The following is a 26,196-nucleotide window of genomic DNA, read 5'->3' on the forward strand; positions in this document are numbered from 1 at the left end:
CAAATATGGCTATATATACATAGCTATACCAGAGCCCAGCAGGGACAGAGTCTGCCCACTCAGTACATTCATAAATAACCTTTATGTGAATAAGTCTATAGCATTGGTTTTATAAATTAAAACTAGTAGAATGTAGAACAGTCAGAAAACTGACAGTCAACTGAATTTTTAAGTGATATATGTATGTACATATGTTCATCCCATTCTTTTTCCTGTGATTTATGGAGTATTTGGAGTATTGCTACTACTTTTCACCTCTCCCTCAACAGTCGTCTCCTCCAGCATTTTCACCTGACTGGAGTTAACTCGTATAAGCTGCTTTCTTTCAAAGGTCTTCCATAGTGCACAGTGGAAAATAGCAGTTACAGGAATAATAAATCTTCTAGCTAAATCTTAAAGGGTTTGTGCAGCCAAGAATGCTGATGTGGCTAACAATAGGCCTGAAACTCAGCAGTTAGCATGGTCATGCAGGCTTCCATTTACACTACACTGACATTTTAGTTGTGAACTATACTATATGTCCAAAAGCCTGTAGACACCTGCTTATCCAACTTTTCTTCTGAAATCAGGGGTATTAATAGGGAGTTTGTGCCTCCTTTGCTGCAGCGACAGCCTCTGCTTTTCTGAGAACGCTTTGTAGATGTTGGAACATTGCTGTGAGGACTTGATTTCATTCAGCCAAAAGGACATTAACGAGGGTATTGGATGATTAGTTCTGGAACACGAATGTCACTCAGACTCATCCCAAAGGTATTGAATCATCTTCATCACTCCAGAAAACACAGTTCCACTGCAGTCCCAAAGCTGGGGGGATTTATACCCCTTCAGGCATTGGCCATCATGACCTTGGACTCATGTGCAGCTGTACCAGAGCATCCCATTCTGCTGGCAGTGCTTTCTCATGGAGATTATATTCGCCTGTGTCAGAAATGGGTGCTCCTTTAAGTAGCTGAATTCACTAATTAATAGGGATTTCTGGATCCTTTTGGACAAACAGTTTGAATAATTGGATTAACTTAAAAGGCTTATATCATGTAATACTGAATTGTTTTTTAAATAGTTTGATGTAGAATGTGAGCATTATTAAAGTTTCAAACTGTAAGAAAAACTTGTTTTGAATTCACTGTTTTTGTGATGTCACAAAATCCAATGCAGTTACATATTTCTTCCTATTCAGACTACAGCAGTTTAGCTCTGCCTATTCACATTGACATTACTAGGAGTGTTTAAGCCCAAACTGTTTTTTGTTTGAATGAGGTACAATACAGGCGAGCCGATCAGATCAGAGCTCAGATACATATTTATTTATGGACATCAGGGAAAAGTTAAAATACATTAAATTTAGAATGTGGGCTATTTAAAGGCGATTCTCCTGAATGTTTTAACTTGCCCTCTTCTTAAAACTTGAATTCTGCAGGTGGGGCTCACTTCTGTGGGTCTGCCAATTTGGGTCTAAATAGCAAGACTGCCAAACATATTTTGTCATATCTTTATGGTGGTTTGGAGAGTTTTAATGTACTGCCATGGTGAGGGGAGTGAAAACAATGTGCTGTGTTATATGAGGACAGAAGTTTATTTTGATGAAAGTCTGTATTACTGATTTGTCACTCTCTGACCAGGTGTCTCTTCTCTCTTCCTTTTTGCTGGTCACAGAGACGTAGCCCGGTAAGTGCTGTGTGAAATACAATAATTTGTGTAATGTTTTCTGCCTCAGATGATGCAGCGGGAGCAGGTTTTTTTTTGCAGTTACTGTTTGAGAACTGTGCATGTTTTTATAATCTGTGTTCAGGACACTGCATTCTTAATTTAGAAGCAAATGAAGATTAGTCAGATTTGTCCTGATTCAGTATTTTTAGATATGCATGCACACCAGCAGTGCTGCATTGCAAGGTCATTTATTGATGTGTTGTAACCTGAGCTGCTATGCTGAATGCTCCGCCTGGCCTATAATAACTAGAACACCCATGTGAGCACAAAACTGCTTACATTTGTTATTTAGCAAAAGCCTTTTTATTATTACTTTAGGAGGTTTATTCAGAATCCTGCTGAGGCCATAAGCTGTGAAAGAGTACTTTGAATAATTGTAAGCATTCTCAGTCAGGCAACAATATATGATGCAAAAAAGCACATGATTAATCCAATAATAATAATAATGATAATACAACACCTATAATTATCGTTATTACTATTACAGTTCTCGGCAGATGCTTGTGATGCAGTTAGTCACCAGAGAACTGTTCTGTTGAGCAAGAAAATATTGCTTCCCCACAGTCCCCCCGTCCTGCATCTGTAGATTAAACACAAGATCTAAGCTTTCAGCCAACAGGTTTTTCTATTTGATAAAACACAGAAACGTTTAATTAATTGAGATTTCACTTTGTTTCAATGATGGATACATTTCCTGAGGTTGTTGTGCGTTTTTTGTGCATTTTTGAATATTTTGATTTTCTGTTTTGTTTCAGGGTTTGGCAAAAAGAAATACGCCTAGTGAGTACATTTCATAAAATATCAATGATTCTGATGAGCAAAATGAGTACAGTGGTGTCATTTGAATTTTTCAATGTCAGGAAAAAAGCTGAAAACCTATGTTTAACCGAAAATGACACAGAAGCCTCAATAAACAGATATATTATATAAAGTATAATATCAAACTCCAAAACCTAAGTTTAAAAAAATGATTAAAAGATGAGACTGAAAATGAGACTACTCACATGGTTTGGGGAGTGAAAACCATGAAAGAGCTGGTAAAACTATCAAGTAAACAGCATGAAAGTTCATCTTTGAGAGAGAAAGGAGAAAATCAAGCTTCACTCTTGCTTCAGATCTGAAAAAATCCACAGACGTTTCTGTCCATCCTTCCACTGTGAGAAGACAACTCAACACTATGAGTCTGAAAGGATGTGTTGCTGTCAAGAAGCTGTTACTGTAAAAAGGAAATGGAAAAGCAAAAGGAAAAAGACAAAAAAGAATAAGTTTCCGCTACAACACTGAAACTGGACATCTCAGATGTGGAGTAAGGTTTTATGTACTGATGAGTCTAAATTTGAGATCTTTGGAAGTAACAGAAGGCAGTATGTATGGTGCCGAGTGAATGAAAGACTCTTCGAACCAAGTCTACAGGCATCAGCAAAGCATGGTGGGGAATCAGTGCAAGGATGAGTGCAATCAGTAGAGTTGATGATTTGCAGTTTGATTAGTAAGAAATTAATTCTACAGCAAGATAACAATCCCACACACACTGCTGAGAAGATCAAGATATACTTATTAAACAAAGAAGTTGCTGGTGGAACAACAGACTGTCCATCTCAGACTCCAGACCTCAACATCATTTAATGTGTTTGGGATTACTTGGATTGCAGGAAGCAGAAAATGCAACCAACCTCTAAGACTGAACTTCGGAGGTGTTGTAAAACATCCCTGCAGATTTCTATGAAAAACTGAAAGCAAGTCTCCTGAAAACAGTGGAAGCTGTAATAAAAGTAATGAGTGGACACACTAAATACTGGGAAAAAATGGTGTTGAGTCTTCTGTGTAATATTCCTGTTTTTTTTCTGATGCTGAAAAATGAATAATTAATAATGAATACAAAAGTCTCTGACTTTTGCACAGTTCTGTACATTGTGAAAGTGTGTGGTGACAGTAAGACTGCAAATGCTGTGTATATGTGTGTGTGTGTGTGTGTATATGTGTGTGTGTATGTGTGTGTGTGTGTGTGTGTGTGTGTGTGTGTGTGTGTCTGCATCTGCTCACGTGAGTAAATATGTTGAAGTTACTGTTCTTCTTCTTGTGCTAAATGTCATTTAGACTAAATGTATTCATGTTTCATTTGGCTGTTGTCCTCAGATGAAGAAATTGCACGACCAAGACGTTCTGTTCCCACAGCTGCCCCCGCCTCTGCCCCCTCACCTACACCTGCACCTGCACCTGAACCTCCCAGGTACACATACACATATACACACAGATGAACAGAGTGTATAAAGATTAGAACTCTAGATTAGAAATCTATTATATAAGTAAAAGAGATGCACTGAAATATTTGCCACCAAAAATGTTTAACCAAAAATGGCTGAATATATGTGATAAGATATATAATGAAGTGTCAAAATCTTAACACATAACAGATATTCTGAATAGTAATGAAAACAGAGATTAAAAACACTTTGTTCCCTTCACTCTTCCAGTCAGCACAGATGTGTTTAAACCACCAGCAGATAAACAGTAAAGCACTCGTTCAGTGCGGTCTATAGCTTACATACTTTTTAGCATTAACACATTTAATGAAATTGTTTAATGGAAATCATGTAAATAATACTGTGGAACTCTTTATGCAATAAACTTTTTTTAAACCTCTACTTTTGAAAGTTGTTACAAATACAAATACATGTTACTGCTGTGGTTTGTGGCTGTTGCTTTTATAAATTATCATGAAGTATTATATTTTTAGCATTTTACAGCTTCAGTATTTAGTATTTTTTGCAAGCTGTTTAAAATTAAAGTAGTTCTATTTGCTAATATGATGATTATCACCTTTGAAGGGCTGTTATCATTATTGTGTGAATTCAGAAGCATAATGGTAAAATATATATAAAAGAGCCGTTTCTTTAGATTTTCAGTTCTTGCCCAAGAGTGCCCTGAATTTCGGTTTTTGGTTTTTCCTTTTCACTGCATCACTAATTAGTAAATGGCTAATCTCTGGATTATTTTTACTATTAATTGAGTAATTAGGAGATTAAAAAGGCCAGACAGAGAATGAGAGAACAATATAGAGAACAATAACAAGGTATACATAATATTTCAAAGATTCAAAATTTAGTGCAAAATAAAATACCTTGTGAAGCCTAATGAAAAAGATATATTTAAAAAGGAAAGAGTAAATGAGCATGTGACAGAAACATATGAATAAATAACTGTGCTCTGTTTGTTTTGGTAAGAGCCAACAGTAGGAGGATTAAAAATGTACATCGTCAGTTTGCCAGCTAGTCACTGCTGATTGCTTGAGAAGGCAAATTTTTCAAATCAAGAAATCACGTTAAATTGATTAATCCTGGCAGCTTTACTAAATATATGTGTAATTATGTCCTCTCTTTTCATTGGAAGGTTTACCCTTGCATTAGAAGATATTAAAGCTCTACTGCCCGTGTCAGAAAGAAGAGACAGGCAGGAAGATGAAAGAGGCTTAGGGTGGATATGGTTGCAGAGTGGATGAGACTGGAGCTCCAGTATGTCTTTCCTGGAGAGGGTGAACGTGTATGACTCATGTATATCTGCCTCTTTTTTCCCCTTTTCAGCAGTAAGAAATCTCCAGTGCCGGAGGACGCAACAGCCTTATTTGGTCCTCCGCTGGAGACTGCCTTTGAAGAGCAGAAGACTGAAGGTACAAAGCTTTATCCCTCTCTTTATAGATAGAACAGTCTTTGAATTATGTGCTGTCTGGAGTCATGTATATAAGCTTGGAATAGAATGAAAAGGTGTAGAGTATAAATGGACTGCAGAGTATACCCATACATATGCTTTATATTAACGTTGCTACAGTGTAATGCAGACACACCACAGCTAAGCTATTGTGCTCTTTCCTTCCGTATCTTTCCATTCACTAGTATCATTGTTCATTTATTTGTGTGATGTATGTGTATTTAGGTGATTCATACAGAATGTCACTGCTGTCATATCAAAATCTCATAACTCCAGTTACTTTGTCTTCTATATCTTTGAACTATTTGAAAATACAAGATACTCTTTGTGTATATGTGTACATTATGTGTATATTTCATGATGAATGGATCAACAGAAATTATCCAAAAAATAATTTAAATATCTCTTTGTATTAACATAGGTTGCCAGTGATTTTTTTTCTTGTCCTTACTGTAAAGGAATGATTTCAGGTGAATGAGGTTTTGTTATGACAGCTGTGATATAAGTGCTATAACCCAAAACACAGCCCAGTGCAACACAGCCCTAAAGAGCCTCAGGTTGATAAGATTCCCATTATTGTGATTGTCATCCTGTAACATAGAGGATAACGAAGAGGCAGGATGCAAGCACAAGTCCTTGTTTTTATTGAATGCCATGACGAAAGAATCCACAAAGTACCAAAACAATAAGGACAGTCACTAACAAAATACTACAACAGAAAGGAAACAAGACTAAAGAACCTAAAGAGGACTAGAAAACAAACGGGAGATAATGAAAACAGATAAACCAAGATAGAATAAGGCAGACGCAGACAGGAACAAGGAAAGACAAAGCAGGGCAAGACAGGATGTTACACATCCAACACTTCAGTTCTTTTTTTTTTTAGGCCCAAGATCTCAAAACATCTATTTTAGAAATAGAGAATAGGTACATATTGTGCATTATGTTATCAAACTAGATTAATGAATCATATGAAAAATTAAATATACATTTTTCCAGATGTAGCCAATCAGACAAGACAAGTTTGGCTTCCAAATTTTGCTGTTGTAGTTTAGCACTGGAGCTGCAAAGCTAACATTGCTAACAAACACTAAGAGTCAATAGTCACCCAAGCTTTCTTTCCACAAATACATCTCTAATACTTCTCTCAACCTGCTCAAGCCTCATCCAGGTCTTCAGTAAGGTCACACAGAGTTGTCGAATTTGGTTTAGGACAAAGTATGACTTACTGTAGTTTAGCTGCGTTTAGCTACACTGGTATAGTTAAGAGTAAAGGCCCCTAAACTGCATCATCCTGCATGAGGTCTGCATGACCTCAGTGAAGACTAGGATGCGATTTGAGCTGGTTGAGTAAAGTTTTTGGGATGTCTTTGCAGAAAAAATAGTGTGTCTATTGATTTCTGTAGTTTATCAGCAACTTTGAACCTTGGCAGCTCCAGTCCTAAACTGAAGAAAAGCCATTTAAGTAGCTGAGGACTGACTGAGAGGGGTTGTGAAGGAAATTTCCTTCATTTCTGAGTTATATGGTAGCTAACACTGCTCTTCATTGGGTGTGTGTTGTGCCATCTTCCATACACTAGTGGTGATAGAGGAACCTGAGGTTTGGGGTGCTCCCTTACGTGACCCAAACCCAGACTCTTCTCTGGGAAGACCTTTTCCTTCAGGAAGTAAGTCTCCAATCATGTGGCACGACAGCCTCCCATCCGGAATCATGAACTTTCCTCATACCTCCCAAATGGTCATTTGAGTAAAAAATCGGCTGGGAATGTGTTTTTCATTAACTTTTTTCCCTTGCACAGACTCCATTAACCCACTAATTTCACAGATCATTAGCCAGGAAAACCAATCAGACTTGCATCCCTGAAGTCATCCAGTTCAGCCTGTGGCAGTCTCTTGTGATAACAGTTTACTTGATGTGGCCTATTTTTTTAAGTCCACATAAAACTCTGTACAATATGCTAATTTTTTTATAATACTATACAAGTGAGACAGCTTGATTTTTGCATAGGTGTAGCTGATTATATAATATTTTATGGGCCCATTTCATGCTGTAAGATTTTTTTTATGCCCATCTGAGCTCAGTGGCTAGCAATGTAAGACAGATGCAGTTTGGATAGTTGGATAGTTTACTGCATATGAAGAAATAACTAGTGCTTCCAGAGTAAATGTAGTAAGGACAGGCAGAGTAAACTGTATCCAAGTGCTGTTTTACAAACCCAATTGCAAAAATGTTGAGACAGTATGTGAAATGCTAATAAAAACAGAAAGCAGTGACTAGTACTTTCTGCTTGATCTATACAAAATTGAAAACTGTACAGAAAGACAGTATCTCAGGTTTTACTCTGTGAACTTCACTGTTTTTTGTAAATATATTTAACAACAATAATCATTTGGCACCTGGGACAGAAAATAATTTTTGGCCATTCTCTTGTTGTACAAGTCTGCAGCTCTGCAACCATACAGGGCTTTTAATGTTATGTTTTGTACACGTTTTCGAAAGGAAGACAGGTCTGGACTGTAGACAGGCCATCTTGCACTCGCACTCTGATTACGCAGACATGTTTTAATACATGCAGATTGTGGCTTGGCATTGTCATGTTGACATAAGTAGGGAACGTCCATACTTATGTCATGTTGACATAAGTATGGACGTTCCTGAAAAAGACATCATCTAGAAGGCAGAATATGTTGCTCAAAATGTCATGGCTGATTTTTGTGTTTTTTGACAACAGTTTGTCAAAGTATTCCTGAGCCCATGTGGTGATATCCGTCGCAGAGCCTGGTTTTAATGCAGTGTCGTCTAAGAGGTCGAATATCACAGGCATTCAGTTGTGGTTTTTAGCCTTTCCCTCCAGATTCCCTGAATATGTTGATAATATTATGCACCATAGAGGGTGGAATACCTTAAATCCTTGCAAGTGCTCACTGAGGAACATTAATTTTAAACTGTTAGATATTTTGCTGGTTCATTTTTGGCAAAGTGGCAAGCCTCAACAGATCCTTGCTCATAGGCCTTTTCTGGATGCTCCTTTTATACCCAAGCATGACTGCATCACCTGTTTAGGATGTTTTTTGAATATTTAACAACATTACTAGCCTTAATTGGCCCAACTTGTTGCAGGCATCAGTTTTTGAATGAGCTTATCATTACAAATAATAATAAAGTTGATAAAGTAAAACATTATCTATTTTGTCATTGTACTGTTTTCAATCAAATACAGGTCAAAGTAGAGTTATAAATCACTGCTTTCTGTTTTTATCTGCATTTCACATACTGTCTCAACCTTGTTTTTGTATGCAGATGTTTTATTATTCATAGCTTTTAGTACATTTGGGATAAAGGCCTAGTTTGCCATTATTTCACACTGTGTAAAAAAGACAGTCATATCAATAAATCTTTCAGTGCAGTGAAATTAATAGTTTTAAATAATATTTTTCAGGAGCTATTAATGGAAGTAAATCATTAGTCTATATTCTCAGGCTGCTGTTCACATGAAATGGGTCCAGTACACCCACAGCGTACTCTATTATTAAAAGGGAACTGGTTGGCCACAGTGTTGTCATCCTCTCTGAGTTAAACATTCCATGCCCCAGCCCTTCCCAGTTTTTCCTTGCATCTACTGAGTGAGACCTTGCCTATGCATGGTGCTTTAGGCATGGAAGCAGTCCTGTTTTTTTTCTGAGTTAGCGTAGTGCCTACCACTAGGAGGTGATTGAGAAAGCTTGTCTCAGCCTCCCTGATGTCATTGCAGCGCTACCTCCGCTTCCACCCAAGAATGTGCCGACTTCCCCCCCTCCAAGCAACTCTCCAACCACAGAATCTGCTGGTAAGGCTGCACCTCGACCCAGTGCTTCTTCATCCACTCTATGTTACCCCATTCCATCTTTGTCTTGTGTGTTATGATGAGATCATGAGCTTTTTTGAATTCTTTAGTATCAGAAACGGCTATTGTTCTGTTCCATTTTTGTCTGGTATTTTGTCCACTTATCTTTCTGTCTTCTCTTTCTCTTTTACTGTCTCAAAAGTATGGCCTCTAGAGGCTCCCGAGTGATTCAGCTGTTTAAGGTTTTGCTCTGTCAACAGGGGATTATTAATTTGAATCTCAGTGATGCCACAGCCAGTCATTCCAGGAGTCCAAGAAAGCATGATTGGCTCTGCTGCTCTCCCTGTATCTTCTTTGCTAGCTAGCAGGTGCTCATTGGCCATGACTAAATTAGTATGAAAAACTGGAACAAAAGGGGAAAAAAAAAAACTGAAAAAAAGAAAAAAGTGTAGCTTTTAATGATTTCTCTGCTTCCATGTATTGTCAATGTGGCAGCTGACACAGAAGTGAAAGCGGAGGACAATCCGGTGCCCGCACCGCACAGACCCTCCATAGCAGATCTGGACAACATCTTTGGTCCAGCGGACTCCCCCAAACTCACTGACAATGCTGCAGACAAGTGGGTGTGCTTCAACGACGAATCTCCAGAAAGACTGCCCCCTCCTCCAGCTGAACCTGCCCCACCACTCCCCACATCTCCTCCTCCTCCAGCAGAGCCAGCCCCAGCATTACCTAAATCCCCACCCCCACAAGAAGAGCAACCTCCACCTTTACCGAAATCACCACCTCCTCCTGACGAGCCGGCCCCTCCCCTTCCTACAAATGAACCACCAAGAGAGTCTACACCTTCTCCTCCATCAGTTCCTCCACCACCCAAAGAAGCCACTCCCTCTCCCCCTGCAGTTCCGCCACCCCCTGATGAAGAGGCCCCACCTCCACCAGATGAGCCAGCCCCACTCAACACAGAATCGACTCCACCTACCCATGCTGTGGATGCGGGGCCTGGCTCAGCCATAACCCCACCCAGCACTCTAGAGACAAATGCACGTACAATCCCCCCACCATTGATCCTCAATCAGGAAGAGAAGAAGTCCCCTGAAGAGGTACATCCAAAAGACGACCCAAGTGAAAGCAGTGCTTCGCCCAAAGAGATTGGTCAGGGCCCCCGATCCACGCCACCACCTCCTCCGCCCCCTACATACAGGGCTGTGGTGTCGTCCCCTGGGCCTGTCCCAGGAGCCAGTAGTGGAGGCAGCGGCAGCGGTAAGCTCAGTCTCAGCTTAGTAATACAGGTCCACAATAGGTTGTATGTTGTATGTCTTTGCAATACTGTTATCTCTGAAAACTTCATTATGCTAATGAGCATCTATTTACTCAATGTGAGCCTGGTTCCCAGACCCAGATTAAGCCTAAGCCTAGAGTAAAAAGAATTTTTAGTGGTGATTCACCATTTTCACTGCAATTTTGTCGAATTCTAGGCTTAATCCATGTCTGGGAAACCAGCCTAATATGTTTTTTCGAGCGTTTTGAGCATCAAAACCAACCTCAGATAATCCAGAAAAGTTTCTTTGGATGTTTGGATGAATCAAAGCAATCATATGGTCCAAAAAAATCATTGTCCAAAATTATGCTGGTCAGTCTTTAATAGTATCACATCAGGGATTCACTCATGTGTTTAAATATAGTATAAGGTACAACAGCAGTATTAGGCAGGATAATCACACAATATGATATTTAATGCATATGATGCAATTCAGCATATGTACTAACAATATATTATTATTATTATTATTACAGTATATTATTATTAATATATTATTATTACAAATCTCCAGAGAAATGTCATACTGATGAGACTCATAAATGGCATGCATGTGTATTTAGCTGTGCTTAGAGAGCAGATTATAAATGTATACTCCTTGTTTTAAATCTACTTGGGATGTAATTGATTCCTGGGAAATTCACTGAAGAAATATCTAATTGTGGGGAAAACTGTGAGCTGGAGAGATTGTTACATACAATTGTAACCCATATTTGAATACAATAAATACATATATTAGGACTAATTTCTGACTATAATGGGGTGAAAGTTAGCAGGATAATAAAATTAGGTGAATCTTTGCCCAGACAACTGAGCTTTAAGAGGGCTTCCTTGTTCAGTAGTCAAAATTGCTTTGTGTTGCTTCATTAGCTGGATTGTTTTTATCTTACTGGTCCCACTGCTTCTAAAAAGTAATAAGAGAACTTTTTAGTTATACTTATGGTTTAAATATTGACTATAAATGTATCAAAATTTCTGTGAGGAAGTCTAAGTAACATTATGATTTTTGAATATTGGATAGAGGCGATGGGTGTAGTTAATGAGACTGGTTGACTGTTTGTATTGTAATAATGGAACAGTCTACACCAAGAGTCGGTCCAGCGTGAGAAAAGAGACAGTCCACATAAACAATACACCAGGTTTTTAATCACCCCATATTCAGCCCTCTTACAATCGCCATTCCTCTCAGGTACATTCAGATTGAGTTTAAACTTGTACTGATGGGGTTAAAGAAGATGTGTATACACGAAAGGAAAAAATTTATACTAAGTGATTGCTACTCTATTGTGAAATGAATTGTGTTGATCTGTGCAGTGTTTGCCCATGGAAGACTGCATGTGTATGCCATACATGAAGTGTAAGCTTCTAAAGGCTTAACCCTTGGCATCATGCCATAATAGTCATTGTAATGTGTGTGTTTGCGCTAAATTTTAACTTAACAAATGGCTGCGATGCATGACATCCCTTCTCCATTACAGATTGTTGTTTTAATGACATACCCTTAATCCACAGGCTCCTCCTCCCCTGCACGCCCTGCAACGCCACTGGCTGCTAGCAGCCCACCCCCTCCCCCACCACGGCCACCCTCCCGCCCCAAACTGGCTCCTGGGAAAGCGAGTGTAGGGGATGTGGTATGTGGCAGCTCAGACATTCCACACTGTAACACGCTTAGAACACAGTTCATCTTTAGGTCATAAGATCTCTGATATAAATCACGTTTTGCGAACAGAGTGCCTTTCAGTGTAATCGGGTTTCCCTGCCATTATATCTGATCAGAAGTACCTGATTGAAATGATTGCCACAGTTCATTGTAGGTTAAGTAAGTAAAATGTGTTGATGCATCATGCTGCAGCATTCTGAAGCTACTCGACGACGTTGATTTTTTTTTAACTGATTTAAAAAAAATAATATTAATGATAGTATTAATAATTAACATTTATAATATTCAATAAAGTGTATGCTCACTTTTTTAAAATAAAGCTTTGTGTATTTTAAAATGAGAAAAAAACTTAGATAAAATATTACTGCATTTTCTATCTCTTATGTGCTGCTCTATAGATATTTCCCCTAGTCACGTTTGTGTATTCAGTATGATTGAAAACAAATCTGAACAAAAATGCTGAAAAGTCTTTTTGTATCAAATTGTATCGAATCAAAATAATCTCCTTAAATTGTGGAGAAATGTAACATTTTATGACGCTTTGAATTATTTTGTTAAGAATTGTAATTTAATGAATAGAGTTGTGAGGTCAGAGATTTACACCCCTATTATACAAACACTGTGTGTCCAGAAGTTTCTAGACACCTGCTCATCCAGCGATTCTTCTGTTAATGCTTTACTCTAGATGTTGGAACATTGCCTTGAGGATTTAATTGCCGTGTGCATGTAATTGAATGCCTGTTCAGCAATGCATGCACTTTAAAGTAGCTAAACTCACCATTTAGAAGGGGTGTCTGGATACTTTTGGCCATACATGTCCACAGCCGCAGGTTACTGCTGTTACTTTTCAAACACTGCACATAATAGAAGACTGCAGTAGCAACACTACCACTGAATCCTTGACTGAATCCCTTGCTCTCAAAGACTGATTTACCTTGCCTGTATCACCCCGGCCTCCTGTTTCCTTGCCTGTCTTCTCAGAATCGGCCCTTCAGCCCCCCGGTACACTCATCAAGCCCCCCACCCATCGCACCGCTGGCCCGGGCTGAGAGCACCTCCTCCATCTCCTCCACCAACTCCCTGAGTGCTGCCACCACGCCCACCGTCGGTAAAGAGCTCTCCGTGTCTGTGTCAGGTGTGACTCCATTTCCCATCATTCTTCTTCCTGCTCTGCTGCTCTGTGTGTATGTGTTGGCAAATACAATCTAGTTTGAAAGTCTAGTATGGCCTCATATCTGAGTAGTCTACACATTTGTCCTGCAGAGGTGCTCTGAAAAACCCCATAAGTGCTCAGAACATTTGTTTTATGACTGTTAATGGAAGGACAGTATTATGGCCTTAGTGTTATGGCCATTAGTAATTTTGAACTTATCTCAGTAGCCCATCATTTATTCAGTGTAGTCTGTACTTCTTTACATCTGTTTGGGATGATAATAGCATACATGTCTATGTGATGCATGACTGTTGTAAGATTTCTGCTGGCCTAAAAATACAAGTGAGCTTGTATGAGATTCATTGCATGTCACTGGATGATGAGCTGTGGAGCACAATTAATATGGCTTGATGTGTTTGGCAAGCCCTATGTAGCTACAAGTAGAGGTAGAAAGTTGTTAACAAGCATGGTTGGATTTGTACAAATCCCACTTTCTGTAGTTTGTAGCCTCATTCTCATTTGAAATAGTTTTTAAACAGTGCTTTCTTCAGTCTTTCAGTGCATGGCTGCATGTCTGATAAGAGTTTGCCAGCTTTGGTTGATGAATTGTAATACAATGCTGTAGACTTTGCGTTTTTTCAGCAAAGTTTTTTGTCTCGAAGGCTTGAATAGTGTCTCTTAACTCAAGAATTGTGATGGATTTCAGTATGCGTAGTGCTTTTGCCATTCTGTTCATTTGTGATTTTATTTTTATCTTTTTTTTTTTTTTACTTCCCTTCTCATTGTTTGTCTGTGTAGCGTGACTTTGACCTGAGTTTGAGAACTGTTCTTTGTAGTTTTTTACTTTGACGTCTTTGTTGTTTGATTTGAATTGCTTTTACTTTTGTTTCTATTTTGTTGTCTTTCTCGTCCTGTCTTTTGGGCTGACGTTTTTGTCTGATGTCAGAAGATGACGCATTTGTAGACAAACTGCCCAGCTTTGAGAGGCGAGCTGACCTCCCATCAGGTACGGTATGGGCCCTTCCTGATTCGGTGGATGACATGGGTAACACTGATTCAAGCCATGGATTTCAAATGCCTGTGTTACCCATAATGCAGTCGGATTGAAGGGCATAAGTCATCATCATGATTTTTTTTTGACTGTAACATTATGCCCACTGAATAGACTAGCCAACAAATTGGCCATACCTGCGTGATATTACAAACCTCAGTTCTAAAAAAGTTGAAGCAATATGTGAAATGCAAAAAAGCACAAGAAAGCAGTGATTTGTAAATCCACCTGTATTAAAATAAAAAAACAGTACAAAGACAAGATTTTAAATGTTTTACCTCATCAACTTCATTGTTTTTTGTGAACATAAGCTCATTCTGAAATTGGCACCTGCAACTCATTACCAAGGAGTCTGGACATTGCAATTTAAGACTAAGAATGTTATGAATGTTAAATATTCGTCCTTTTTGAGCAGGGACGAGTCGAGACAAATGAGTCCGAAATGGACTGATGCACAGTGGAAACATGTATTGTGGTCTGATCAGTCAGATTGTTTAGGGCGATGATGGAGATGTTCTCAGATATAAAGATTGTCCAGATTGTTACCAGCATAAAGTTAAAAGGTCTGTCTTGATATGGGGATATATTAGTGCCATCTAGACAATATCTTGTTCAGGACCAGACCTACTTTTTTCAGCATGACGACGCAAAATGTATTACAGGCATCGACTTAGAAATGAGCGTATATTAAAAAAACAAAGGGCCTCATTTACCAATATCTTAAACTTGTTCCTGAGAAAGTTCATAAGAAAAAGTCTTCATCAGATTCATTATGTGTTCTCAAACTGCAGAACTGTTTACCTAAGAATAAATTTCAAATAAGAAAACATTGGTGATGTCAGAATCTTCAGTGCATTTAAGGAGAGATTTGTTCTTACTAACAGTTGGTGAATGAGGCCCAAAGTTCATAAAGTAAAACATCAAATGAATACAGATCAAACAGAATTTACTAATCATCGCTTTCTGGTTTTATTAGCATTTCACATACTGTCCCAACTTTTTTGAATTTGAGATTTGTAGTATTTTGTCTGCATTTTAATGAAAGAACCATTGAAGGAACACCAAAGTTTGAGCAGTCTTTAGTTCATCGCTATAAATATGTCCTCCTCCCGCACTTTTCCCCACACTCTTTGCATACAAGAAGAGGAAAAGTTTGATCAGACGTTCATTTACTGTACATGGTTTCACTGTCTTCCCATCCGCACACATATGTAGAAGAACTGCTATCCTATCCTTAAGTTCAAAAGAGAAGGCAGGAGCAACGTGCATCTTTCACTTTTTTTTCTTCTCATAATTCACCCCATTTGCTTGAAAAGACATGCGCTCTTTGTCCCACAAGCGATGTCACACACTGCTCTACCCGCATTGCCATTACAGTGTCTTCCAATGCTGTGTTGACACCGTTAGCCTAAGTGTATACTGTCTGGAAACAGTGTGTCCAAGGAGCATCTGTCTTCACTCTTCAGAAAAGGATGGAGGCCATCCTCTAGCCAGAGAGTAGACCCACTCAGACACACTCAAACACACACACGGCCCACTGTGTTTCTGAAGTCTGGTCTGGACTACAGCCCAGATGGTAACAGTGCTAATCAGTATGCTTTCCACCTCTCATCTTAAAGTGGAGTGCACTCACACATTAGACCTGGGTCAAACTCCTGTTCAAGTCCTAACCATTTAGATTACACTTGTACGAGAAACACCTCAGGAATTTTAACGCTTTATTATATTTAATATTTCTTTTGGAATACATTTCAGTGAATTAATCTGAATCTTAAGAACACCCATGTTGCTCACTGCTGGTGTCTATAACTCACATGTAACACAGGCTTAAAGGTCCTCACCTGTGAAAACAAAATTTCCAGCCCAGATTTATCATCCTCTCCCTCCTTCTTATTTTGTGTTACTATAAATTCCTTCCTTCCGGATTAGAATTAGATGCAACAGGATGTGAGTGTACCAGCCTGGTCTCACAGGGCCAGACGTGATCTTGCATGAGAAATTTTTGGCTAAATGTGAGTGGGAACACAGACTTAAAAACACAGACTTATGTGAGAACAAGCTGAGTGTAAAATTTGTAAACCAATCCAATGATTCATAAATATGAAGCTTAAAGTAAGGGGCAGTGGAGAGCTCATCAGTGTTGTCCAACAGACAAGAAGCCTGATGTTAACCCATAGATGTAACACAAGTTAGAATGGCTAAAAAGCCCCACCCCCAGAACTCCAATCAAGCATGTACATGCAATAAAATTAAACATTATTTAATGCAGATGGAAAACAATTCTTTTGGTAGGTAACCAGTTTTGCTTGTGTTTTCGATTGGACGCTAACGCAGCTCCGTACTCCGGATGTTAAAAAAACAAAGACTAAAGGAATTTTGCTGCAATCCAACACCCAAAGCTGTCCCCAGACCCGTGTTCTCACTACAAGATCATGTCCGTCCCAGTGAGACTACTACCACCCTTACTGTAGTCTTTTTCACCTACTGCTGCCCCCTGTTGTCCCTCATCCTCGTCACAGACTGACAGTTCATGTTCTGTCAAAGTACACAGAAACACAAATTAGACACAAAGAATCTTTTTCCTATAAAAAGCATATTTTCATCCCACTTAGTTTTGGATACTATATGGAAGCCATACCAGAGGCCTGTCTGCTGGACTTCCCTTTATGCCCCCTGTGACAATATATGGAACAAAGGGCTGACCATTCAGAGTTTTCATAGATGATACATACTGCGCTATAGTTTACAGTTCATTTGCTGTTTTCTTACCCAGCACAAAAGCTTCAACACACTCTGAGTTTGAGTTTGGCCACGACATATTTTCCATTTTTATGTAAGTGCATTAATGCATAAGTATGCATAAATGAAGCGTGTCCAGCTCTAGTCATGGGGGGCCTTGGTCTAGCACAGTTTACTGATTTTTTTTTGGTTTTTTTGGTTTTTTCCCCCCAACACAGAAGTTAGTCACCAGGTTTACTAGGTGTGCTTAAGCAGTGAAGTTACTGCTGGGCTCAGGCCCAACAATAGGACACTCGTACTTTTGGTTGGAATTGACCTACCACTGCTACACACACAGATGTGTTCTGTTGCGAGGTTTGACAAGCTTTACAGAAATGCAAAAATGCACTTCAACATAAGTAAGTAAGTAAGTTCGGCCTTAGCTAGATTTTTTTTCCACATATTTTTATGTGTATTTGGCAGATCACATAAACTTGATGGAATTGGCAAAAATGCACTTCAACATAAGTAAGTAAGTTCGGCCTTAGCTAGATTTTTTTTTTCATATTTTTATGTGTATTTTGGCATATCACATAAACTTGATGGAATTGGCAAACATGGAAAACATTAGCACAAAAGTTTGTACAGTCTTTTGAAATGGATTAAAAAAAAGAATAAATACACCGAATAAATACTGTCCTTGCAACTAAAAAAAAGACAGCAGGTTGCAGTGAACTGAGAAATAAAATGAAAGCATACGTTTAAAAAACATACAATGCCTGCTGCTGACATTTTGTGAATGTTATGTTTTTTATATATGTTTTCTCTTTGTGCTCTTACAATGTAAAGTATAGCCATCAAATTGAACAAAACCACAAAGAAAAAGATTGTTGCGATCGTGTTGCGCTGACATATTTTATGAGGTTGATTCGGATTTTTCCACTGTTCTGTGAAGCTTGTCCAACCTCACAACAGTTGATAAGAAGGAATCCATTTGTAGGTGGGGCAAGGATGGGTCAGTTCCACCCAAAAGCATTGGTGTCAGTTTGATCAAGACCAGAGTCCAGCACAGTTCCTACAAAAACACACCAACCAAACCTGGTGACCAACACGTGTGTTGAAACAGGTTGTTTTGAGTGGAGAAACCACCAGACTGTTCTGAACCAAGGCTGTCTCCCCTGTTTTAAGTGTTGATTTAGCTCATGATGCTCCATGTAGCCTTCTTTAGTAGTAACAGTTGTCCCCATCTGAAGTGAATGGTGACCACCACTTTGCCTTTTGACCTAAGCCCCTGGCCCCAACACTGTGACATATAATAGACGTGTGTGACTCACGCTACTGTCCTTTTCTCCCCTCTCCCCCTCCCCCCTTCCTCACGCCCCCCCCTCCTCCCCTTCTGCCCACCTCCTCCCCCTCCTCCCCAACACAGAGACAGACCAGCCCTCCCTCGTATGGTTTGACAGAGGCAAGTTTTATTTAACCTTTGAAGGTAAGTCAGGCTTTCTGGCCAAAGGATGTAGAGCGTACACACTCAAGTCTCATCTGTCCCGCCCTCTTCTCATTCGGTTTTTCCCTCCATCCCCGCCTCCTCCACCCACAGCGATTGCACCCACCCCTGCTTTGGCCTGCTCTACTCCACATCACCATGCTCATCTGCTCATGTAACACAGCAGCCCGGCCTTTGTTTTTGGAATCATCATTTTCATGTCCGTCACTAATCTGTTTTTCTTGTCTTTTTTTGTGGATCTTTGCTTTGATCATTTTGGTCTCATGACACAACAATTCAGCATCAGCTGCATGTGTTTGAAGTTGACTTTTATCTGCCTCTTTATTTCTTTAGTTCTTTCATGTTCGTATCATTTCACATCACATTCTCTGTTGATTTTATGGATTGCACTTGCTACATTTATACTACTAATTCTATGTTGAATGTGTGCAGAAATATATTGCGATGGCATTGATGGCATTAAAATGAAAATTGTTCACTAGAGTAGTGAGGCTTGATGCTTTTCTTCCCTTGCTGCGATTCAGTGTTGTGGTTGCTGGTTTTAGAGGCCTTCGGTCTCAGTAGAGAGAATGTCTGTTTGTGAGCTGTTGAGTGTTGTACGTGTTCTGTGTGTCTGATCATCTGTTTTGTTTCTTACTTTATTCTTTTGTTTCTTTGTTTCTGTTCTTCATTCTCCTTCTCTCAGGCTTATTTTTCACAATCCAGTGATCTAGAATTGATCTAGATCCTATTGTAGAGGTGTAGAGGGCAGTTTTCATATTTTGGGAATTCATGAATACACATTGAATGTGGGCTGTATGTCTCATGTATGTGTTCCAGGATGCTCACGTGGGCCCAGTCCCCTCACCATGGGGGCCCAGGACACACTCCCAGTGGCAGCGGCCTTCACTGAAACGGTCAATGCTTACTTTAAGGGAACTGATCCCAGCAAGTATGTCTGACCCATTTGAACTGCCTTTTGAACCATTTCATGATTTATAGCACAAATGTTTAATATTGCACTGTTAATATCTACACTGCTCATCAAAATTGTTTAATAAAAACACGTATTTTAATAACTTGCACATTTAACTTTACGTATAAAGCACTAAGCAGGTTTATTTTGCGGATGGCTGTATCACACTTGCGGGTATTTTTGACAATAATTGTGACAGTGCTACCTTGGGAATAATGCTGAAGCCCACCTATTTTATCCCCTTGTTGTAATGTCAGCACTTATTAGCACTCAAACCTTCCAGGTCTTTAAACCATTTTTGGGCCAAAAGATTTTCTGTATGTGCTTCTAACAAAAGTTTGGAAAACAGTCAAATCATAATTTAGTCATTCTGAGGAAAACTGAGTATTAGTTACTGAGTATTAGATTAACAAACCCTTCACAGGTGTCTTACTTAATTGAAGGGTAACAGCTAGAAATAAGCAATTTTTAAAGAAGGCACAGCAAGTGGTACCTAAGCCTTTGACAAGTTGTGTACATGAAGGATGGTATTTCTGTTATTAGCAGTCGCAAGATTATTAGTCTAACCCCAGTATTCATCTCTAAGGTGCGTGGTGAAGATCACAGGGGAGATGGTCTTATCTTTCCCGGCTGGAATCACCAGGCATTTTGCCAATAACCCCTCACCTGCAGTGCTAACCTTCAGCATAACCAACTACAGTCGTCTGGAGCACGTCCTCCCTAACCCCCAGTTACTGTGCTGGTATGACACTTCTAACACGATTCACATACGATTACGATTCACTCCATCTACATCTCGAACAGGTTCAGGCATGTGCCACCTTGATTTTGCTCAGCCAAAGGAATAACAACAAAACCATGATAACCACGTTTTAACCATTTAGCATTTATTAGCATGTTGTATTTAGCCGTTTTGTCTGCAGAAGTCTTTGAACAATAGTTTGATGAGAAATGAATTTGAATGGTTTTCCACCTACCCAAATTTAGCCATGTTTGGTGTCTGAAGTTTGCTTCTTTACACTAGAGCGGAGCTGTTAGGCTAATGTAGCTAACAATTAATGGACAATTATACCCCACAAATTAGCATGGTGCAAACCAGCCTCATCATCAACATGTCAAACCTTGTTAAGTCATAAGTTACCCATGTTGGTTTTGACATTTTGTCATATTGTTGTCTGTAAACATAGAAAAAAGTACATACATTCATGCTTCAAGAAGGCTATTCATACTGTTTTATCTATGTGACATACTTCTGTCCATTTTAGAGAGAATAGAATGTCATACAGTGTCAGAAACTACATATGCAAGTTTATTTGTGATTACTGAACAATTTGATACAGATTAAAGCAGGTGTGTGGTGATTTAGGCCCACGGTGATAACTATAAGCTCTGATTACATGTTAGCTACAGTACTATACAAAAGTTATTTATTTCATTTATTTGCTTTCTAGTAGCAAAGCACCATTAAGTACAAATTATTCATTTTTCCACACCAATTAAAAAAGGCAGAAAACATGTTTAACAGAACCCTCAGCAACTAAATATAAAATCAAAACTTTAAGTATTTAGTGTGTCCGTGCTTTGTCTTTATAAAAGCTTCTGTTTTTTTCAGGAGACTTATTATAGCTCATTCTTTAAAGCTGGTTTCTGTTTCTGTTTGATTTCTGTTTCTCACCATTCAAGTAATCCCAAACACATTCAGTCTGTACTCTGGGTTGTACTCTAGGACATTGTTCTGAGAACACCAACACTTTCTTTGGTTGATTTGTAAATATTCTTCTTTTTTATCTATTAATTTACTCAGTAACAGCTTCCTGTGAGCTATACGTCCTTTAAGACTCATAGTGTTGAGTTGTCTTCTCAGAGTGGAAGGATGGACAGATCTAAAGCAAGAGTGGAGCTTGATTTTCTCTTTTCTCTTAAAGACGAACGTTCACTTTCGTGCTGTTTACCAGCATGGTGGTCGAGTCCCATTTTCTCTGTATCTTTAAAATAGTTTTTTCAACTTTGGTTTTATAAACTCCTGTTGTTTTTTTGTTGTTTTGTTTTTTTTCCATTTCCATTTGACTTTCCCCTCCCTTATGCAAGTAGATTATTTTATATCTAATCTCTTCAAAAATATCTCCCAAAAATAAATACCTCAAATGATTGTTTTGACTGGGAGTTAAATATATGAAGCATAGTCTCAGATTTTTTTCACAGTACTGTACATTAGCCTCGTAGCTCCTGTGCAAAACTAAAGAAGCAAACTTAATATACCAGCCCTACATCACTAAGCCTTTCTCCTGAACCCAGCATCACAGCTTACAGTCAGCTGATGGTGACTCACATATGACTAATCGGCAGTGAGCTCATCGCTCTCTTTGCCAGAGATTTATTTGGTAGGAGCGTTTGTTCATATCCTAGCCCCGAACAAAGATTATCTGTTTTAATTTGGCTGCGGGTTTGCCCTCATACCTCACGAGACCTGGCTCTGTGCTTTGTTTTATTTCTCTGTCATTACTCCCACAGCGACACCACACAGTCCAACCCCAACGCTAAAGAATTCTGGGTGAACATGACAAACCTCATGACCCACTTGAAGAAGGTGGCTGAACAGAAACCGCAGGCCACGTACTATAATGTAGACATGCTGAAATATCAGGTAAGAACCTGCAGACTTGGACTGGATTTGTGATAATGAATTTGTGTTAGTGATGAGAAAAATGAATCAGGATTCAGAGACTGTCATAAAGGGGACTCAGGGACCATATCCCACTTCATCCCTTGCCCCTTGCTGTTACTTTGCCCTACCTCTTTGTTTTGCACATATACACCGAGGGGTCTGTGTCCCAATTTTTGTTGAGATGGAGGGGTAGGGCGAAGTGTTAGGGATATGTGGCCCTCCAAACAGAGGTTTTTCAGAGGCACACTTCAAATGGAGTATTATGATAGAAAAACCAGCAAGATGGCTGCGTAAGAGACCGAAGAAACCCATGAATGTAAGAATGTTATCGGATAAAAATTACGATAACCATTGTATTATCTTAGATTAATTTTGTAATTTTGTATTATGGTCCTTTTCTTCATAACAAGCATTAAAAAATCACTTGTAGTATGCTGATGTCTCAGTAGCTAGCTTGCTATATATATATATATTGTGTATGTATATGTGTATATAATATAAACTCATTTTCATGTAGAAAATCAACGAAACATGTAATTTGACCAGGGGATATTCAAACCTTTCTGTACAACTGTACACGCTCCTTAACATATCAGCATCCCCAACTTAAAACAGCTTCCCACATCTCTGGTCTGAAACTCTCTTTGTATGTGTGTACCAGGTATCAGCACAGGGTCTACAGTCCACTCCCCTGAACTTGGCTGTCAACTGGAGGTGTGAGCCTGCAAGCACTGACCTGAGGATAGACTACAAATATAATGGCAATGCCATGACCACACCGGTGGCCCTCAACAACGTCCAGTTCCTCATTCCTGTGGATGGAGGGGTCAGCAAACTGCAGGCTGTGCTTCCCCCAGCTGCCTGGTGAGAAAGATGGATCAGGAATCTCTAATACACTAAAGTCTTTGCCAAGACTAACTGTAACACTGTTATTAATATGGTAATGTGCCAGTAGCGGTCTTTGGTTGATTGTTGGCAGTTGTTGTCTTTTGTTTGTTCTGGTCAAATAATTGTTGACAATGAGAATAAAAATGATAAGAAAAATTACACAAAAACAGTAGGGTTATAACATTCTGCCTGGGCTGCTGTGATATAGAGATGATACATATTTAATGTGGATGCACCACGAGAAAGTAAGGGAATGTGGGAAGGTACAACATGCCAAGCATTTTGGAGGCTGATGAAGTTGTTGGAAGAGTAGTGAGTGAGAAGAGGATGAGGAGGAGGAGGAGTGGTGGTTCTGACAAATGATGTTTTCTTCTTCTGCAAAGGAATGCAGAGCAGCAGAGAATCTTGTGGAAGATTCCAGATATCTCTCAGAAGTCTGAGAATGGAGGTGAAATGTTCTTTTTATTTACTTTCATTTTCTTTTTTAATTGTCCCTTATAAAAAATGTAGCCAACATGCCTTCCTCATCTTTTCCACTGTCCTGCTTTCTGCTCTGCTCCCTCTGGCTCCAGGTGTGGGCTCTCTGCTGGCACGGTTTCAGCTGACAGACGGCCCCAGTAAGCCGGCCCCACTGGCAGTGCAGTTCACCAGTGAAGGCAGCACCTTGTCTGGCTGTGACATTGAGCTGGTCGGCCCCGGATACAGATTCTCCCTCATCAAGAAGAGATTTGCTGCAGGTGAGGATGAAAAATGCCTCAGTTTCACACACCAACATTATGCGAGTTTGTTCATCACTCTGCGACAACAGTCATATTCTGTCTGGGGAGTTGTTGCCATGGTAGCATTATGTCAGTTCTCAAATCTTCCTCAAAGAAGTTGGGCATGAATCTTCAAACCAATCAGTCTGTTATTAGGATTGCTGTTCGGAAACGCTAAGTTAACCGTATAACAGAATGATTTTATCATATTGTTGCTGTCTATACAAAACCTTGTATCTCAAATTGTAAGTGTACAGGGAAAGGAAAACATTCAGAACTTTCAATGGAACTTAATGGAAATTATTTAGGAGCATTTGTGTTGGTACATTAATCATGAAATTTGAACACAATGCAAAGGCCAACTGGCATTTTCAAATTCCTTAAAAACAAAAGAAGATTTTGTTCTGACAGAGACCATATTGTTGTTTACAGTGTTAACCTATTAAATCTTTTTCTCCTTTTTACTTTTAGGAAAATACATGGCAGACAACTAATCAGCACCACAGCCCTGCGCAAGAAAGTGTGTCTTTATGGACTAAGAGAAAATTACTCCAAAACACTCTGGCCCCTGCCTGACCCCTCGGAGAATCCCTTTATAGATGTCTGACACAGGCGGAGCCCACACTCCAGCAGTATTGTATAAGTTGCATATAGGAATCGTGGACCGTTTTAGGGTGTACTACTTGTATTTGTAAACTGTAAACATTTCAAAACTGTATTGCTGCTGTTAGACAGCACAGGTTTTCCCTTAAGGTTAGCCTCTCGTCTGTCTAACGTCTTGTTGTTCTACCCACAGGCTGTGGCTGCCTGAATGCTCTATCTGTCTAGGCCTGGTACAGACAAATCAGTGTTGAGTCTAGTCAGCAAGGCAGTGCATTTTGACAAAGGTAAGAAGCTCAGGGACTTGAGTGAAACCTGAGTGAAATGAAGTCCACTAGTGTCCGTAAGTCCATGACCAGTCAAACTCTTTCTGTTAACAAAGGAATATTTCATCCAAGACTTTTTACCTGTTGCCAAATTTTGACCTGTTACTATGGGTCTGTATAGGGTTGTTCAGGAGTCAGTCTGCTGTTGGGGTATGTATCTTTACCACAAGGGGGCGATGTTTTGCAAGACGGAACACTTCGGTCATAGTTCATGATTCAGGTTATTTACTGTAGTTTTTGGAATGTACGGTCATATGCAGAAGTTTGGGTGCTCCTTTTCAAATTACATGTTAACTCCTCTACAGAGAACACACCTCTGCACTTTTTAATGCACATTTTCTGTTTATTTGCTGAATTTAACATATTGGGAAAAACATAAAATATGACCTGTGCGAAAGCAATGGCACATTTTTTATTTTAGGTTTTATTTGTTTTCCTATATGTTTAGTTCAATACATAAAATTGTGCAGTAAAATTTGCAGATAAAATTTCTGTATGTTCTCTGTAAAGTATGTGTTAGCTTATTTTCACTTAAAAAAATCAACAAAGTATATAATTTGACCAGGGGTGTTTAAACTTTGCATACCACTGTAGTTAAATCAGGTATAGAAAGTGGCAGGTAACTGGTAACAGCTTTGAGTCGTATGTAAATGTGAAAATCAGGTTTTTTCGTTTCTGCTCCACATCTGCACTGGCACTGTGTTTTAGGTGACTTTTATGTTCAGTTTTTTTGGGCAGCCACAGCTTAAAATACGTCTTGCTTGCAATTGTATCAAAAAAAAGGTTTTTCCCTTGAGAAAAAAAAGAGCTGTTTAAAATGTAATTTTAAATGGATAATATATATCTTGAAGGGCGTTTGGTGTTTTCCTTGTATTGTTGAATAGCCTTTCTGTTGTTCCCAAGACAGCAGTGTTAGACTTCTGAGTACATCATTCTATTTTTATTTATTCATGATAATTTGTTGTACAAAAAAAGAAACAAAAAACTCTGTGACTGTATATGAATAGACTTTGAATGGTATCACAGTTTAGGATCCTTAAAGTTATTATTTTTTTTGTTATCTGTGTAGTTGGGTAAGCTGTGTACAGTACAATGCTGAGGTATAATTTTTAAATTTATTTCAGATATAATTTTTTAAACTGAAGTGCAACAGAGGATTTGAGCTGTATATGGGTGGGTTGGGGTGGGGGGGCGGGGGGTTAAAGGATGAATATTGTATCTACCTGGGTGCATCATGCTTTCTGAAAGCAGTGTTGTGTATATCTGCACTATTAGTTGAAACATGGATTGTCATCTTTTCGGACTTTACGTTTTCCATTCACGCCAACGTGTTGTATCTGACCTCTCTCGCTCTCCTC

The 26,196-nt window shown here is 39.1% G+C and overlaps 1 protein-coding gene across 1 annotated transcript in view; it reads left to right on the forward strand.

The window, feature by feature from the left end:
- The window catches only part of sgip1a (SH3GL interacting endocytic adaptor 1a), a 72,772-nt gene extending 47,587 nt beyond the window's left edge, over positions 1-25,185 (forward strand). The window contains exons 8-25 of the mRNA XM_036570259.1: positions 1,654-1,665; positions 2,463-2,487; positions 3,844-3,937; positions 5,289-5,374; positions 6,993-7,079; positions 9,165-9,239; positions 9,732-10,499; positions 12,070-12,188; positions 13,199-13,352; positions 14,317-14,376; positions 18,569-18,628; positions 19,466-19,577; positions 20,188-20,343; positions 22,113-22,245; positions 22,928-23,130; positions 23,538-23,602; positions 23,727-23,891; positions 24,384-25,185. Of these exons, the coding sequence (XP_036426152.1) occupies positions 1,654-1,665; positions 2,463-2,487; positions 3,844-3,937; positions 5,289-5,374; positions 6,993-7,079; positions 9,165-9,239; positions 9,732-10,499; positions 12,070-12,188; positions 13,199-13,352; positions 14,317-14,376; positions 18,569-18,628; positions 19,466-19,577; positions 20,188-20,343; positions 22,113-22,245; positions 22,928-23,130; positions 23,538-23,602; positions 23,727-23,891; positions 24,384-24,406 (2,397 nt within the window). The 3' untranslated portion in view covers positions 24,407-25,185. The remainder of the gene's footprint in view (positions 1-1,653; positions 1,666-2,462; positions 2,488-3,843; positions 3,938-5,288; positions 5,375-6,992; positions 7,080-9,164; positions 9,240-9,731; positions 10,500-12,069; positions 12,189-13,198; positions 13,353-14,316; positions 14,377-18,568; positions 18,629-19,465; positions 19,578-20,187; positions 20,344-22,112; positions 22,246-22,927; positions 23,131-23,537; positions 23,603-23,726; positions 23,892-24,383) is intronic.
- The last annotated feature ends 1,011 nt before the right edge of the window (positions 25,186-26,196 follow it).

The sequence above is a fragment of the Colossoma macropomum genome, unplaced genomic scaffold, assembly GCF_904425465.1.
Source record: "Colossoma macropomum unplaced genomic scaffold, Colossoma_macropomum, whole genome shotgun sequence".
Taxonomy (NCBI): Eukaryota; Metazoa; Chordata; class Actinopteri; order Characiformes; family Serrasalmidae; genus Colossoma; species Colossoma macropomum.